The sequence below is a fragment of the Aricia agestis genome, chromosome 8 (genome assembly GCF_905147365.1).
Source record: "Aricia agestis chromosome 8, ilAriAges1.1, whole genome shotgun sequence".
In the NCBI taxonomy this organism is placed as follows: Eukaryota; Metazoa; Arthropoda; class Insecta; order Lepidoptera; family Lycaenidae; genus Aricia; species Aricia agestis.
Window position 1 is genome coordinate 7814499 of NC_056413.1, and position 18821 is coordinate 7833319.

The following is an 18821-nucleotide window of genomic DNA, read 5'->3' on the forward strand; positions in this document are numbered from 1 at the left end:
GATTGTAATGAAATTTTGTACACAGATAGTCTAAAGCCTGAGAAAGGACATAGGCTACTTCTTACTGGAAAAAGGGGTTGTAAGGGGGTGTTTATGCGTAAATTTGTTCAAATTAAGTTAGTTCCAAAAACTGGAACAGATGGTCGCCTAGATCGCGCTATCGCTTGCTCATATGTATTTCTATAACAGGTTAACTATGTTGAGTTAATATTTGCGATTCTTTCGATTGTTATACATGTTATTAAATAACTTACCTACCAACATAGATATCAGAAACAGTCTACCAATAATAAATACTAAATAGTTTATGGGCATTGGGCAAAGCTAAGGTTGTGTAATGCATTATGCAGCTAAGTTGTGTAACGCTAAATAAGCTTTAAAATTTGGTATAAAAAAGTTTAAATAAGTAAAAAAAAATCATATTATGTGCACACTACACGGCTGTTTTGGGTATTTTGATTTAAGAGGTACCAGGGTTTTAAAAAGCTTTTGACACCAATTTTGTTGACACCGCGCTATAAACTGAAGTCCACGCGGACGAAGTCGCGGGCAACAGCTAGTAATATTATAAACACAGTGAGGTCGATAAAGTTGTAATCATAGAACGCAGTATGCTCTACAGGTGGCATCTTGGATGCGTTGAACTCCAAAACACCCCCCGCGACCCTCACGCACCCCCGCGACCCCCCGACATTGCACCCACCCTCAGCCTGTCGCTAGTCGCTACACATGTATACGAAAAACTCCCAACAAATAAATTCCTTCCGTTCATTTGCCCCTTGTCGTTCGAAGAAAATAGTGCTCTACCTCTCTCGTTCCAACATTTTTTGTAGTTTCATTGTTACGTTCAAAATCAAAATCAAAATCAAAATTGTTTTCAACCGTTTTCAATTGTTAACCTTTATTTGCTGCTATATTGTTGTAACTTATAAAGATCTATAAATAAAGTAAATGATAGGAAATTATTTTATCAATGTATCCACATGGTAGAGCGTAGAATAAAGGAACATCGGGCGACACGAGGACAATAAATTTGTTTGACGTATTAACTGCGTGGAATCCCAAAAGCCCTGATAATGTGACAACAAAGGTTCAGCGTGAGTCAGTGGCGACTGGCGGCACCGAGTTAGGTGGTGAGCGGCCATCAGTAATGATGAATCAGCCGAGCGGGGCAGTCGCCGGACGATGCAGAGCCGCCTCCCTGGTCACCGACCTCGACTGGTTCAGACTCGTTACAATTTCACTTTTTCTTCAAACGCACGCACTCAGTAGCTCGCATTAACTGCAATTAAACCGCTAGCAGCGAGGCGGCCGCGAGGAGTGCGAATATCTCCGCCGGCCTTCGACTATTTGGCAGCGGCACGGGGAGCTACACATTCGCCGGAATGTATTTATTTGTAACGGATTCGTGTCGTCCGAAGTTTATTTTATAAAATAGGGAGTTTGTTGAACCCGCAGGCGGCAGGCGGCGGGCGGCAGCGGCAGGAGTCGGGAGCGCTCATTATCGCGTGTGATGAACTCGCCATTGCCCATTGTTCTGCGCCGGTGATGCCGCGACCATAAAACACGAATATTAATTGCCCCCCAATAAAAATACATCTAGTACTGCCTAATTGACTAGTGAATTACAATTAAATAAGGCAGGGTAATAACCCCGTCTGCACCGTTGTCGTCGACAAAATATGCTGTATTGTGTCCTATGCGAAAACAAAATAATATATAGTGTGTCCCATTTAAGAGCTCACCTGACTCTAAAAATCAAACATCGTCCTTCTCTCTTCACACTCACGCCCGTCTTTCATATGCCAGGTGAAAAAGGACGGCGCGGAATCATCGCCGAGTTAGTTTTACTTGAATAAAAGACGAACTATAATGATTATGAAAAAAGTGTTTTGAGCAAATTTAGGTTTTATCAATACCTTTTTAGATATTAAAAAATATTAAAGAAAAGACAGCAAACTTCGAAGATCCAAGCAAAAATGTGTCTAAAACAAGGTTTTTTGTAAAAAAGAAACTATCGAGCATTTTTTGAGTAATCGTGTTTTCGTCTTGAGCATTTAATCTTTATGAACTGAAGTTACTTGTGTCAAAAAATCAGTTTTCTAGACCTTACAGATTTTGAGATCTAGGTTAAAGTATGTAGTCAAGTTAGGGTCATATGGGCTCTTAAGAACGAATCTTTTCTTTAAAATGCTTTGCGCTTTGACACCAAAATTCGTAGCTATGATCTCATGTTTTTCGGAGGTGACGTAGATATGGCGTATTTATTTAAATTTTAAATGTTATGTAATTCTGTTGTTTTTGGAGGGCAACGACACCGTATTTAAGTACAACGAACGCGAACTCAAATTAATTACAATTCAATTGGTTAATTCACTTTCGGTACTGGGTTAATCGATCGTAACTATAATTTTTATCGTGAGCGCATTGGCACCGTTCTAAGCGAAGAACGAGTGATCCTTTGAGATGTAAAATGTAAACATTTGAACTGTCAAGAACGGCCAGTACCCCGGCATCGGTGTCAATGCCCCGCCGATGCCGGTAAAAAAAAGCATCGGCTCCACCTACCCGCCGCCGGCACTGCTTCGAGAGTCGAGACGTGCATTCGACGTCAAGAAAAATAGAACCCGCCTCGAATGCAGTTCGACGCATTGTTCGAACTCGTTCGACTAAAGAAATAAAACGGGTGTGAAGCGTCGAAACGGCTCGCGATCAAATTTTAGATGAGCTGAAAATTGTAATTGCCCTCTCGATTTACATAAAAATTGATTAAACAAATGTCACGCAATGTCGTGTGACACGCAACTGGTGTACTTCCTATGTTTTTTTAATTGTTCGGGCGAGTGGAAAACCCTCCTACCGTCCCGGGGCCGTCGGTGGATTACGTTGACCTCTGTGTGGTCAGTTTCGGCGATAAATGTTGCGCAAGATCATGAAATACGCGAAAAGTGTACTGATGCGGTCGACACCCGTGCGAAATTATGTTTTTTTGTGTGAATTAGTGGCCGGCCGGCCCGTTCGCCACAAAAATGATATCAAGCTACCGATATGTGCAGGGTTATTAGAACGAGGGAGTCGTGTGGTGCGTCGGGCGATGACCCGGAGAGCGAGACGGAGCGACAACAAAGCTGAAGTTCGTGCGCGTCGAGTGCGGTAGTGCGCCTCTACGATGGTGGACTCTCAAAATTTGCGCAACATTTTATATTTTTAAATTTGGAACAACGATAATTTAATGCGCCTGCAGCATAATCTGTGCGCTAGTGTTTGCGGCGGTGGGGGCGGTCAGCGCGACACAAAGGTCGTAGTGTTCGTAGCGTTCGACTCCGCCGACACAAAGGATATCTAATGTAATCGCCGTATGTAGGTCGCTCGTATGGATGTAACCTATTTTCAGTGTTGCACAACGCGATCCCACAGTACTCGAATACGGTATTACAGCAGCCGCTCCACTTACTCGTGCGATCGATATAATTATCGAACGAGTTGCATGATCTAATCACCAAAGGTCTTTATAAGTGTATGGGAAAATTATTTACGCCTTACTCATAAATCTGACTAGGTATTCTAGTACATACCGATCATTGTTTCTAATTATCGAATTAAAAAAATATATTAATTGATCGAAATAGTATACTCCGGTTACGTTATTGGTGTGGGTGTAAAATAATGTAAATATCGTAGAATAAATTAATACGTATTAATAACAATTAATCACAGACTGGACTGTTTATTACATTTAATTACAGGCAAACATTTAAGATGTTAAATCCACTCCAAGAAGATGCGTTGAACTCTTTTTTATCATCAACAAATATTGCGCAAAAGACCTCTAACGTTTTCGCACATGACCAAAATCTTTTTGCTCCATTTGTACATTTCGCCCGTTGTTCTCCATATTGGTAGAGACGAGTGTATTCGACCTACTTAGAGCGACCTACTTAGATATTGTTATTGTGATTTAGTCGCCACACACTTACTACATTTTTGGGTCGCTAGGTAGGTATCTTATAGCTATTTAGATTTGTTTAAATACGACAATGGACTTTGCTCTAAGCGAAAATGTTGACATCGGACATCAATATTAGGTGCCTTTCGTTTCTTATGTTCTTATGGAGTGGTTTGACATTATATTGTGTTTTTTGTATTTTGAAAGTGATTAAGCAAAATAGTTTAATAGAAGAAAAATTCGTTGGAATTTGGCGGAGAGATCCATGGAAGATCGGACGATCCGGAAGGAGCGCCATATTTTTTTCGGTTACTCGCAAATTATACAATTTCATCAAAAAATTAAAACTCTCTTTAACGACGTACAATTAGGTATTTATTGAACAAAAATAAACTATTAAGTCCCATTTGCGTATAATACAACAACAAAACAAATACAAAACATGTTGTTTGAAATGTCAATGACGCAATAACGATAAAGCAAAACATTGTTGTCACAGCGCGACAACGCAGAGCGTACGACTGCGGCCGGTGTTTGCGGAGCTGATTTACGTCGCTCGTAGGTCGAGCTGCGCGTGTTACAGTAATGAGATTATCAAATGGCGACAGCGCGGAGGTCAGGGCGCACACGCGTCGCGCTCATGCGCGGGCGTGGTACGCGGTAGCGGGTAGCGGCCGCACGCTGCCCATGCCGGTGGCGGTGGCGGTAGCGGCGACGGCGACGCGCTGCTCCTAACTGTTTGCACTGCGCTCAGCCTTCGCCGGTACCGCAATGTCTTCCGCGTATTAAATATAGCCGGCGAAGGCCATGACATTATTCGCTCGTTGGAATATGCCAACTAACATTATTGTTCGGGCCTTGGATCATCTCTGCGCTGGTTTGCACCGGCCACAATTTGTGATGGGACGCTCGATTCGACCAATGCCGAAGTTTTATGACCCATAAAACTCATGGTCAAAAACACAAAACACATTGCATCGAGTACAGTAATGGGTCTAAATTCAGTTTGTTCTTGAGAATACTATTTAACTAGCCTCGAGAGTCGAGAGTCGAGCGCTTGTCAGTTTTCGAAATATCGAAATATGTGTGTCCTCGCCCTTATTTACCCGGGCTTGCCCAAGCCCAATTATCTTTTTATTTTTTAACTATAGAGCACCGAATATAGCATTGACGATAGCGACATTAATTTTAGATCATAAAGTTATGAATTACCTGCTTTATATTATAATACCGATAATTCAGATAGACAGGTATAAAATATGTTACAACTTACAGCGCACTATCCTACAACTTTTACTCGGTCAGAAATTACGTATCGCCGATACGAGCGCGCAGGGAAGTCAGCGGATTTATTAATTGAAAGGATCTAAGATTGAAACGTGCAATAAATATATACACGTCGAGCTAACTAGCCGGCTAATTTATGTGAGTGTCGTGGAACAACTTACGCCTGGTTTCTAGATAAATCAGAAGATTTTAATAACACGACGAATCCGGTCGCAGGAAACGTACGCGGGTACAGTTAAACGCGAAGAAAAACACCGCGTAAACGCAGACGGAAACCTTATACGCGATGTTGTTTATCCTTATTTTAAAATATCTATGTTTAGCTGATCACTTTGTAATTGCTAACGGATGTCTCCGACTTAAATGAGAGCTCTGAAGGTGCGGCAGGTAACGGGGATTTGAGGTGATCCTTGCGAAACGGAAGGACTTTAGATTGGCTTATATTTGTGCTGCAATATAAATTAGACTTGCTAACGAAGTTTAAAGACACTTTAAATGGGAAATAATGTACATGTAAGCAGATTCGCGATACCATGATGATGTTTGTTCTAAAGCCCTTTATATACGGGTTTAAGTACAATTACTGGTATCGGTGTAATTACATTGGCCCTGAGCAACGCGGAAATCATCGCCTGCGTGATAACAATTGGTGTATATCAGCGCTTAGATAAAGTGGCCTTCAATACTTCTTGTATTGACGTCGCTAGATGCTTCCCTCGCTGTGAATTCATAAATGTTCTGTAACAACGTGATTAAACAAATTATTAACGCGAGTTAATGCGTAGAATTTTGCATACTGTATCTACAACTATCTACAGTAGTGAAAAAGTTGCTACAAGTTATAAATTCTGTTAAATTATGTGGTTATAAGTGTATCAGTTATAGACTTTCTGCCAAGCGTCTTGGATTTTAGGTAGATTATTATCTTTTCAATGCTCTGAGCGAAGTGTAATTCCGTATTACACTTATTTAACTTGGATTTAATGTAAAGTTCGTAAAATTATTAAAAATGTTTTTGCTGACCGTCTTATTACTGTAATAAAGTTCGAAGCTTATTACAAAGCACAGTTACGGTTATGTAGTAGAAAAACTGTGTCTGTATGTGCATATTAATTGAGTAGATGTCACGACACGCAAGGTTCGTTCGGGTTGCGTTGAGGCGGTTCTGACCTCGATCGCGGGTTTCCGTGTACGAATCACTGCACACCTCGACGTACGGTTAGCAACGCAAATACTTAGGAGTTAGGACCTGCGCACTGAAGTTAATTTATTGCAACTTGGTACTACTAATATATATTCTGTGGTGCAACTAAGGACCACTTGGACGGATAAGTTAAAGTTAACCTTGGCTCATGTAATAAACCAAGAATGACAGAGATAACATATTATTTAAGCAATGGTTAATTTTAGTATTCAGATTAAAGTTTTTAACAGACCTTATTCGAAATTCAAATTGTATTAGTAAGTACATGTTTCATGACAATATTTCCTCAAATACTGAAAACAATTTTGATAAATAAAACCACAAAATTGATATGATACAACTATCTGGGTAGCAACAAGCGCGTTGCCTGTATGAGAATAATTCCAAGTGTCCGTACGTGCTATTTTTAAGAAACGCTTGAAATTGCATAACCTTCAAAGTGAAGATAATACATGGATATATTTCGTAACTTATTTTATAATGTGAAGTTAGAGTATGTTACTTGGAAGTTCTATAAAAGTTCTGCTCGATTGTAAAAGTACACCGCATAATGTTATAAAGATTTTATACTTAATTGTAGCACAGTTTTTTTCTTATTAAAACCGTTAGATGTTTGAAAACACTATAGCACTATGAATGCCTGAACGCCTCCGTGGTCTAGTGGTATAGAGCGCGGCTCTTGACTCGGAGGTCGTGGGTTCGATTCCCGCGTTGGGAACATGTTATTTCCAAGTTTGGTTAGGACAGTGCAGGCTGATCACCTGATTGTCTGACAAGTAAGATGATCCATGCGTTGGATGGACATATAAAAATTACTCCTGCGTAGCTGGCCTGGTTTCAATGAAACGGGCCACCGTCACCGAAACCGGCGTGGGAGCTATTATTATTATTATTAGTATAAAAGCCAGCTATCAATTAAGTATTTATTATATTTTAAAAGATGTCCCACACTTTACAGATCAGAGGAAGCGTCATTAAGTGCTACGGATTTGGTTTTCTCCAGTAAAAGTGATCAGGAAACATGACATTTTTGTGTTCGATATAAATATACACTTTACGACTGACGACGTTTCCTCGAATCGGCGAGCTTTGACAAGGCTGTCTAAAGGTTAAGGATTTTTAATGCTAAACTGAATTTTAAAAGGCAATAAACTCCATTGATTAAAAGTTTTAACCTAAATTAAAGTGATTTTTAAAGTCTATAAAGTAGAAAGGATACATTGAAATATTATATCACGGATGCTGAAAACCCTCAGATTATGAAAATACTTATTGTATAATTTTGAAGAAAATTTTCCTTATTCCTAGTTCACTCTATGTGGAGCTAGTTATTCTGCAATGCTAACCACATTGTAAGTCGATATCCATTGAAATGCTCCAGCAATTTTACGTCACTCGAAGCGTAAGAAGCACGTAGACTGTAGAGGCATAACGAATCGCCGTTTTTGTGTTAAGCCGAGTATGAACTGCGCCAGTGGGCGGGGCTTGTACATGACTGCATTTTAACACCCAATTATTGGCACTTTAAGAATTTATACTTGGGTATAAATTCTTAAAGTGCCAATAATATTATTATTGGCTCTTCTAATATTTTAAAACAAAAAATCTAAGGTGCTAAAAGTAGAATGCTAACGATTGGATAGTAAGCCGTATACAGTATTTAATATTTATACATACTGACTGTAACTCATCTGTGATGTAACAGCGTCAATCGTTTGTCCACCTATTGCCATGCCAAATGGATCATGGCTACTATTTAACCTAATTATTTGCAAATTGCAGTTACTATTCGTGTAGACGTCGCGGTCGTGTAATTAATTTTGTTGCCTTTGTCCTATTTTTATAACGAGCAGTCTACAGGCAGCTTAAAGTTTATTGCAATACGTAATTATTTTATAATAATAGTGCAATATATTTATTAAATTTAATCATAAAACGCAATGGAAAACTAATTTATTTAGTCAATAGAAATGAACAAAGAAATTGTCCCATTATTTTTAATGAACCGACTTAGAAAAATAAAGTTATTAAATGTAAAAAAAATATTGTGAATTATCGTTAATTGATAACCTACAAAGTGTTAATGTGGCAATTAAAGATGGCGACGTTTTTACCGCATCAGCTGAATATCAGGGTCAACTGTAATAGCTGTACCAATTACCTACTTACTGGCAAACCCTTGACATTAGGTACCAGTTACTGGAACGCGCTGAGTCTGTATTGAATGCTAATAAAGTTTGAAATAGACGATGTAGAGCCGCTACGAGAGTAAATACGGAATCATAAATTATAAAAAAAACTTTAATTGACAAAATTATAACGCGGAAATCTGTTTATATTTGCGTTTCTGCTAATTAATAATTAGTAAGGCAGGTTACGTAGGTACAAAGTGCGAGAAAATCAAAGTAAAAACTACAGTTCAGAGATATTTTGCCTTACGAAAGTGAACCTTACGTAGTCGGCATAAAGGTTCAGTCGGAGGCCAACTACGTCGGAACGCCGCAAGGTCCCGCTAACAGCGTCCTCCGCCAAGGCCTGCCAGCTGCCGTCACTCCTACACTTGTTAACGAGTCATACAACATATTTATATGTTGTACACACAAAAAAAAGTTTAGAGGACATCCTTATTCGTTTTCGCATATTATATTACATCTCATTATCATAACGTAACATATTATTACAATTATAATGATGTACTAGCATTTTATATTATCGCTAAGCCCTACGAGAACTGCTCATATCTGTAAAGCATTTATTCTCTATTTCTTGCAAAAATATTAAGAAAATGTACAAAGTAAGGTTTTCTCATTTCTTGGCTTTATTTTTGCGTGTACAAAATATTAAGCTGCCGACTTCATTATTGAGAATTCTTTAAAAACTGAACGATAACAATAATTATTATGAAATCAAATAGTTCATTACTGGTTATTTTAAATTTGTATGACAGTATACAATCATTATTGTAAACCTTAAAGACTTTGGCTATTAATAGCGAATGAACAAAATATAAAAAAAACAACATTATTCAACGATCATAGAAGGGTTTTCCACTTATGTTGTGGGATATACCCGATGAGATATCATTATCGCGAAGAAACTGGTTCCTGTGTCCGGTGATCGGCCGTCGACCCTGCCCCCTGGTCATCCAGTTGACACCATAGATAATAAACCTTAATACTGTTCAATCTCCTCTAGTCGGTGACTATTAATGACGTCACAAAGTTGTTTACGGTGCCAGTTTAAATTTACTCAAAAACAATTAATATAAGCAAGTATAGTTGGGTCTTTATTTTATATGTTTTGGATCCAGAGGTAAATATTTTTGAGAAGCTATTTTATTCTCATATCTGATGGACCATCTTGTCCTTAATTATATTTTATTAGCTATGTTTAATTTATTTAAAATGGGTGTAACGTACATAACGTGTAAGGGTGTAAGGGTGTAAGGTTGTGGTTGCAATATCTAGGTATGTTCCGCGGTGACCGCAGTTGGCAAGTGTGGCTAGTGTGGCTAGTGGCGACGATGTGTCTGAGCACACCCGACTATTGTTTGCCAATTGCATGCCGGCTTGCACAGTGCACACATCACACTCAATATTTCATACTAATCGTATTTAACTTCTAGCAGGTCACTTCCAGATGCTTCTTTCTCTTTATTTTTCACAGGATCTTTAACAAATAAAGAGGCCAGAAATTGTGAATATTTTCCTACAAATTAAAGGTACAATTTTGTGACGAATGGAAAATAAAAGGAAGCCACTCAAAAAAAAGTAAAATAATGTGAGCATTATTGTAAAATTATTCTATGGTATCGCTTTTCAAAGTCAAAGTTTTTGTCGTCCATGACCGGCCGGTACAATATAAATGTTATGATTTTGATTTATAATAACTCGATATAAGGTGTTCTTTGTTGTAAGTTACAATTATTATCGAGGTCGGTCGCCACGAATGATGTATTTCGTACACGAGATCGGTAGTTTTATTTACTTATAAACTATGTTAATGCTTAGCAAGAAACCATTATTGTTAATTTTGAGAAATACAAATGGGTATGATTTCTTAAGAATATACTATCGGAGAAGTTGATCCGTTGTCAAACGGCGGACCTATGTAATTTGGCCGTGTTGTGTCAAACCCACCCAGTGGACTAACCACGAGTCACGACTAACATTAAATTGTCCTAACCCTAACGAATGACGTAGGTCCACCATCTTCCTATGAATCAACTTCTCTAATGGTACCAGTTAGGGAAGATAATTGTTTGCTAGTATTGCGTAACTGTCGAAGCGAGTGAAATATCAACAAGTCTCCTCCGAGTTCCGCCCACGATCTCTTGGCCCTCGGCGAAGGTTAGCGTAGGTCTGTTGCTCTGCCAATATTAGTTTATTAAATATACTCAATATTGTGTGAAATGCTAGTTGGGAGCGTGCCAAACTATACTTTACGGATGAGATGTACTGTCTTCCTGCAATCACAAACAATGAGCCGTTGAAACTGCATAAACGTAGACTAAAAATCGTGGTACCGAATTAATATAAATATAAAATATTTTAAATGTAGCTTATATTGACTACACGACGCGCCGTCGTAGGCAGCAGAACGAACCGATTCTTATATAAAAATATTTAAGTAAAATCACAGCGCGTAGTTTCCAAGGTTTTCATTATTTTTCACGGAAATGAACGCGATACATCATGAATAATTTGCAAATAATTTAAAACCAACCTTGGGACCAGCGCGCAACGTAACACTCGGTTATAAAATTTTAAAATTCTATTAAGTAACATCACTACATTTAAATAATGTTAATGATTTAAATATTTGTGTGAATCTTAAAATGTTAAGTGTGCTAGTAATCTCTTTCTTTTATGGATCTTACGAGGAAAAAAAATGTTGAGAAAGAAAATCTTCAAGACTCAAAAAAACTGAAAATGCAGCTCATGCATTTTCATATTTTAAAATATTTAAATATGTTTTTCAATAACTGAAGGCGCGTGTGCAAACAAAGAGTTCTAGTATATAATAGTTTTACCGGCAGTAAACGTTTTATGACAAGGCGTTACATAACGCTGAAGTGCCTTGACATTGTACCGCGGCCGGCGTCACCGCGCTGAACCTTACACGTGGATCGTAAACATATATTATACATGCAACCGTCAAGTGCAACTTTTCTCATATAAATAGCATCTGACCTCCATTTGTATGCATTTGCTAACGAGTGTGCATGCTGTCTCCTTCACTCTTTTGTTTTAGCTCCCGTATTCTGAGTGCATGCTGTCCCCTTCCCTCTTTTCAGCTCTGATTGAGCTCGATGTTGTATCCCGAAAGACCCCTGCGTGTGCATTTAACAAAGAAATATTGTATTCTTCGTTGAGACCCAATATGATCTAAAAGTTAGCAAGCGACACGACATCAATAAATTAAATGTCGCTTAATTAGAGTGTGACGAAGTAATTTTAATTATTTTTATGCATTATTATATGAAAAAATTAAGTAAAGGTGATTATATCGCTTACGTTGAGATCAAAATAATATAGTATAGTGTTCTTTGCGGGACCCAAAATGTTACGAAACTTCTTGTACCCTTGGGGGCTACGCCGCGTAGCAACTCGTAGCACCACGCTACGCGGCCTTGTACTATCCCAAATATTACGGGTAGCGTTCCTAAAGTTTACTACAGCTATTATATTTCTATGAGTTGAAAGAAAAATTATGCCTACAATACGGACTTAGGTTTTAATTAAGTGCCTATTATAGTACGCTTCATTAAAAAAATAAAAATTGTCTCGAAATCAATGGGCGGAGCTTGTCAAAGTAAATAGTCGTGTTCTGGGTGTAGTCATGCGTTAATATTGAAACTCCCAACCTACTTTAAAGGAGGTTAAACTAGTTTGTTGTGCGTGCTGTTTACACTTACACGTGAATACTTTTACCGGTAAAAAGTTTTCCTATTTACATTTAGAGCCATTCAACACTCCAAGTTTAAAGGGAAGTAAATAAAAATATAATTTATGTACACAATTTCTTTTTGATAATCTCGATTTATTGGGCGGAAATAAATAAAGTTGTGAATTAATAACGAATTTTACTTTTGCATACGGCGAAAGCCTGATCGATTACATAAAAAATTGTTCGAAACGAATAGCTTTTCCAGTCGATACCGAGGTGGAGGTAGCGTGAAATATCGTAGATAACCGTGCCAACTATTTATCTAACAGGAATTTATTTTGTTCGCCGCAGATAATATTAGAAAGTGAAAGGCCGGTCGAGAATAGGACAAAATTTTAAAAGTAACACTGATACCATCTGACGTTGTTTCCGTCATAAAAGCGATTCAAGTTTGAGCAATTTGTGAACGAATTATTTGTATGAAAATTAAATAATTGTGTGTAGTTTCTCTTGTTTATTATGTTAATGAATATGTTGCGGCGTTCACTCGTTATGTTCGAACGTGGGTTCTTTTATTGAGCGAGTCTGTGTCGATGTCAGGTCCATGACACCGCCAATACCCAACAATGTGTACTCAATGTATTTTACGCGTGCGCTCTGCTCGTACGTAGTATTTCCACGCGCTCGTAACGTTATCTCCACACATTTCTGCGCATCAGATATTAGCTTACTGAGTACTGTTGTGTGCTCTAATATTAGTGTTTATTATTGTTTTCTTGGCTAGATTCTAAGAAATATGCAATTCTATTGACTTTTCCTCTTGTATGTTTTTTTTATGAAATAGAGGGGACAAACGAGCAAACGGGTCACCTGTCCATCAGGTGACCCGTTTGCTCTTCCAAGCCACTTCCGTCACCCATGGACACTCGCAGCATCAGAAGAGCTGCAGGTGCGTTGCCGGCCTTTTAAGAGGTAATAGGGGAGGGTAGGGAAGGGAATAGGGGAGGGTAGGGAAGGAAATATGGGAGGGTAGGGAAGGGAAAAGGGTAGGGGATTGGGCCTTCGGTAAACTCACTCACTCAGCGAAACACAGCGCAAGCGCTGTTTCACGCCGGTTTTCTGTGAGCCCGTGGTATTTCTCCGGTCGAGCCGGCCCATTCGTGCCAAAGCATGGCTCTCCCACGTCAAAAATTGTACGGTATTATAATTATTTATGGGCAAGACAATTTTATTAAACACTTTTTACACGTTTTAAGGTACAGAATAGTCTACGTAGAACCTATTGCAAAGCTATCAATCTATGTAGGCAAAGTACTAACGTCGCGAAAGCAGGAATCGTGATATAAGTGGTTAGCCGAGAGAACAGGTGCGGTGAAAGTACAGCTAGATGTATACTGTACCTGTATAGGTCAGGCGTTTATGTAAAGCGGCGCAATCAAACCACTATTATGACACTACCCTGTGCATGCTAAACAAAATACCTTCTTTTGATAAAAAGTCGTCTATGCCCTTTTTGCCCATATCTTCTTTTTTCTTTTGTAAAAGTATGTGGCGGTACCCACAATTCGCCTAACATTCCTGCATCGCGCTATCGAAGTTTCGGAGAACGGCAAGATATATACAACGTCTGAAATGACGTCAGCGGGCTTCGGCCTGACCGAGTATGCTATCTCGCTCGGTTGGAAGATCTTCCTTTTCGGCCGCCACTAACAACGTTAAATTTGGTGACCATCGACAAGAACACGCATCCTTCTGGACATCAATCATCATCAACACTCCCCGCCCCTCCGCACCACATCAGCAGACATCAAGCATAACCGGGTCGCCTCGACCATAAGCCGCGTTGGGCGTCCGCGCCGGTCGAACCCGTGTCCGGCTTGAACGGGGCAGCCATAGGCTACAACGACCGTTCAACAAGCAGAGCACGGGGTCCCTCTCCTGGTCATTGCACGCGTAGCTTCGGCCCATACCTGACAACACAAGCGCATTGAAGAATACCACAGGTCTTCGGGGAGGAGTGATGTGGCGGTACCCACAATTCGCCTAACATTCCTGCATCGCGCTATCGAAGTTTCGGAGAACGGCAAGATATATACAACGTCTGAAATGACGTCAGCGGGCTTCGGCCTGACCGAGTATGCTATCTCGCTCGGTCGGAAGATCTTTCTTTTCGGCCGCCACTAGCAACGTTAAAAGTATTTATAGGACATATTTTCTGTCTAATAAAATGCTGACAATTCCTAATTACAATAGGAAAGGGAAACCACTTTATTATTCCCCTTTGAAAATGTTAGTTTTTCCATGAAAAGGTCACGTATTGTCGTGTATGAAAATGACAAGTATGTGTGGGTGAGTGAATACGGAGAAAATTCTCACGGCAATGTAGAGCCGATCATTAGCTATGAGAATATCGATTTAATTATAGACCATGTTCGAATAAATATAAAGTAGACTATCTTTATACTACCACCTGAATCGGGCGGACACTTACATTTGCGTGATTTCAACTAACTTTAAGGCCGGTATAAAAAGTCAGTACTCAAGATGCATCTCGGTCTCAAGACGCGGTTCGGCTCTATGATTGGTCCTAATTTTGACAGCCAACCAATCACAGAGCCTCAACCGTGTCTTGAGACCGAGATGCATCTTGATTCTTGAGTACTGACTATTTATACCGGCCTACGTACCAAATGCAGAGTTTGATACCAAGGAGCATTGCTGCATGATATTTATACTTCGGTCTTAGAAAAGCGTTTCTCGAATGTCCTCTTAAGTCGTAACGCAATGTAGCGCATCCTCACATAAGGTAGTGGCACCGATTACGCCGAGGTTAATACGAAAGCACGATCTGTGTCACGGTCTAATTGTCACTACTTTAAGTCATTCCGTGGAAAATATGGCTTCTTACACTGCATTTACTGTTACCATCTTACTTTTTAACTGAAGACGTTCCTTGACCTAAATTTCAAAGTGTAAGCTGACATCCGAGGCTAGCGTTAGAGACATAGTTTCACAAGGAGTTTCTTGTGAAAAACATGGCTGAAGAATGAAGCGTTTTGCCTTGTTATTTCCTCTTATGCTCAACAAGTTGGTAGAAATTTAGAAAATAATATATCCGTATATTCCTGGGAAGAAACTCTAGGGTTATATGTATGTGGATAAAGACAAAAAATGGACTTACCCTCTTTTTGCGCGGGTGGAGGTCCTCGTAGTCCATGGCGATGCCCTCGTCGCTGAAGGAGGACGAGACGGGCGGCGGGGAGGGGGTGCCGGAGCGCCATGACGAGCCCGAGCTGCTGCTGCCGCCCGGAGACACGGAGGACCGACCGCCCCATGCACCTACAACAGTTTGAATTGTAGTTCCATATTCGAAATAGTCCTTCACCATGATTGTTCGCAGCCTTAAAATATTCTGTAGAAAACTGTCCAGTTAAAAAAAGTGATAAAATTTAAAACAGGAATCTGCTGTATTATTTATCATATAGCTTGCAACAATTTAAGACATACTGAAAAAAACTTGTTATATCAACAACGATGAAATACAATACACGACTTTTTGTGACTTGTAACTTGGTTGTAACTACTTGTAACAAAGTACACAATATTATGCTCTAATAACTTCGCTATGCTAACAAAACAATGAACAATTTTGGAATATTTTAAAACCCGTCGCCTACTGTGTATTATGCAATTTGAATGCCCATGCTACGTGACCTGTTTTGGTGGAGCTAGCTCAAAGTACTTGGTCACTAGGGATAGAAGAGAGGGTTTCATCATAATATTATAGTCAGTATGATCTTCTAAGAAAATGTTATACGACGGCCATGTTGGATCTGCAGGCTATTAAACTAGCGAAGGCGCTTTAAGTACAAAGAGCTGTTTCTATCCATACTATCAATTCATACTTCCATACTAATATTATAAATACAAAAGTGTGTCTGTCTATTCGTTTGTCTTTCTGTTACCTCATCACGCCCAAACCGCTGAACCGATTTTGCTGAGTATGGATATATCCATCTTATGTCCTTTCCCTTTACTCAACTTATACCTAGTACCTACTTTGAACGAAGGATAGTTTTTATTCCGAAAAAATGAACGGTTCCCGCGCAATAAACGAATTTTGGCGTAACGGAGTTGTCCGCGTTATCTAGTTATGTACTATCAGAGAAGTTGATCCCTAGGCAGATGGGGGATCTACGTAGTTTGGTCGCGTTACGTCAAACCCAGCCGTTACATGATCCCACCAAATGACGTTGGTCTGTCAACTGCATAGGAATCAATTTCCTCGATGGTACAAAGATTTTTCTATGTTTTAGTATAATTGTTATTATTTTTAGAATAGCAATTTCATAATGTATGCTATAAAGTACATGAATGTATGTATCTTATGCACAAGTGCGTACGAATAAAGTTGAACGTCTATAAATTACGAAACGGAACTCGCGGCCACTTTCACTCGCACAACGGTTTCTCGCGGCCGCACATACCAGCTAAAGATGAGGCGTCATTTGTATTGTGCAATATAACATAGAAGGTTGATTTCGAGATGTACTGTAAGAGAAGTTGATTCGTGGTGGACCTACGTAATTTGGTCGCGTTATGCGAACCTGACAGATCACAATTTATATTGAATTGACACAATTCTACGAAATGATAGGTCCGTCAACTGCCTATGGATCAATTTAAAAAATCATGGCGCAAGCGGGTCTCCTCCTGATTGATTTCGAGATATACAAGCCTACTCATGGTTGATTTCGAGACGAAGCAGGCCTTCTCATGGTTGATTTCAAGACATACTAGTGGTTCTACTCATGGTTGATTTCGTATGAAATAAAAATATTTATTTCTAAGTAGTTTAACAAAGTTAACACTTTTAGAACGTCGTGTCTACATGAGGCCTACCACCGGTTCGGGAACTAACCCGGCGAGAAGAACCGGCGTAAGAAACTCTATAGAATCTCAGACCTATATATATTAATAGAATATGTCTTATTAATAAACGAAGATTAAGACGGGTCTGTCTTACTTATACATGTTGCGGTTGTTCCTGTCTTACACAATGTAAAGCTAGATAGACAACAGCAGCTACATGGATTAATCCTGTCGTGATCTTTGTTTAATTTATAACTCAGTAAGTGTGTTTCGTAGAAGTCAAATTGATGGAATGGAGCAAGGAAAACAGCCCACTAGATCTGTTAATTTTCTCGTGATAAAAAGTACAGGTAAGTAGTGGTCACAACTATATCAGTGCTTCATTTCATCAAAATAGACCTAGAAGTCTTTAAGTATATTCGATTTCACTTCTATAATTATGGTATAGATGTACCGTAGAGTGAGATGTGTTTCCTTTTGTGGAAACCATGAACGGTTTCCTACAAAAGGAAACATAGATTGTGTAAGATGAAATCGACTAGTGTTAAATTATATTTACCAGTACTAACACGTATTTAAGTATTGTAATTAGCTTATTAAAGCGCTCGTAAGAGGATGCTATTCACTTTCTTTTTTCGTTCCGATCAACCTACTTTTATTACTCAATTATATTTCTAATCTCCATCTACCACTGGTTTAATTGAATAATATAACGGAGATGCTTCTCGTCCGAGAGTGGAATTTTAAATGAAGGTAACAGGGGAGTAATGAAATTAGTTTGAAACTGAATGCAAAGAAAGTGGAGCGTTCGGTCCACGGTCGTAACGCGGACCGTAACTGCCGAATACCTGTCTAGACTTAGTCTAGACACAGTCTAGACGTCATCAACGTTTACAATATTTTATTATAAACCACACACAGAAAATGTTACGAATAATAAGCCAGTCCCACTTGTCGCTCCGGGAGATTTATCGTTTGGAGCAAATTTTGTACTATTTTATGTTCCCGAATCAATCGACTGACCTGAACTTACTTCCATTTATAATTACAATCCAATGTTAATGAACTGGTATCGATATTTAGATCTAAATGACGTAACCTTACTCCTGACGACCCTTCAGTCGTTAACCTGAAACGAGAAGGTTAAACGTCGACGTCTCGCCGTTCGGGGCAGAGACTAGAAAGGACGTCGAAAAGTAATTTACTATACACAGGTGTCTCTTACGCAACCATCCATCGCTGTCGGCGTGGCGTGATACTGCTTGCATAAGTCCAAATCGGCCTTTGATATATCTTAGAGGCTGGTCGTGCGTGCGTAAACTCTTTATACGCGGGAAATCACTTTAATAAGCGACCATAAACGCGAAATTTTATATTACTCATTAGTTTAATAACGTGCTAATTGCCAGCGGCAGCTTAGCTGCACAGACATCTAACGTAAAACACCAATTTAATGATTAAAAATAGCAATAGATCGATTGCAACTCGTCATCTATATCGAAATCGAATCGAAGTGAAAATGTCAGCTTAAAATAGCAATACAAAAAAATAAACAAAACCGGCATCTCGGTTCACGTGCGCGGTGCGGCGAGTTTTGATAACATCGCGGTTGACAACGGCATT

General features: G+C 39.3%; 1 protein-coding gene across 2 annotated transcripts in view; it reads right to left on the minus strand.

Annotated features, from left to right (window-relative positions):
• Window positions 1–18821, minus strand: part of LOC121729679 (zinc finger protein 704) — a 57907-nt gene that overhangs the window by 14660 nt on the left and 24426 nt on the right. For both annotated transcript variants that reach the window (XM_042118273.1, XM_042118272.1), the window contains exon 4: window positions 15508–15665. In XM_042118273.1, coding sequence (XP_041974207.1) covers window positions 15508–15665 — 158 coding nt within the window. The remainder of the gene's footprint in view (window positions 1–15507; window positions 15666–18821) is intronic.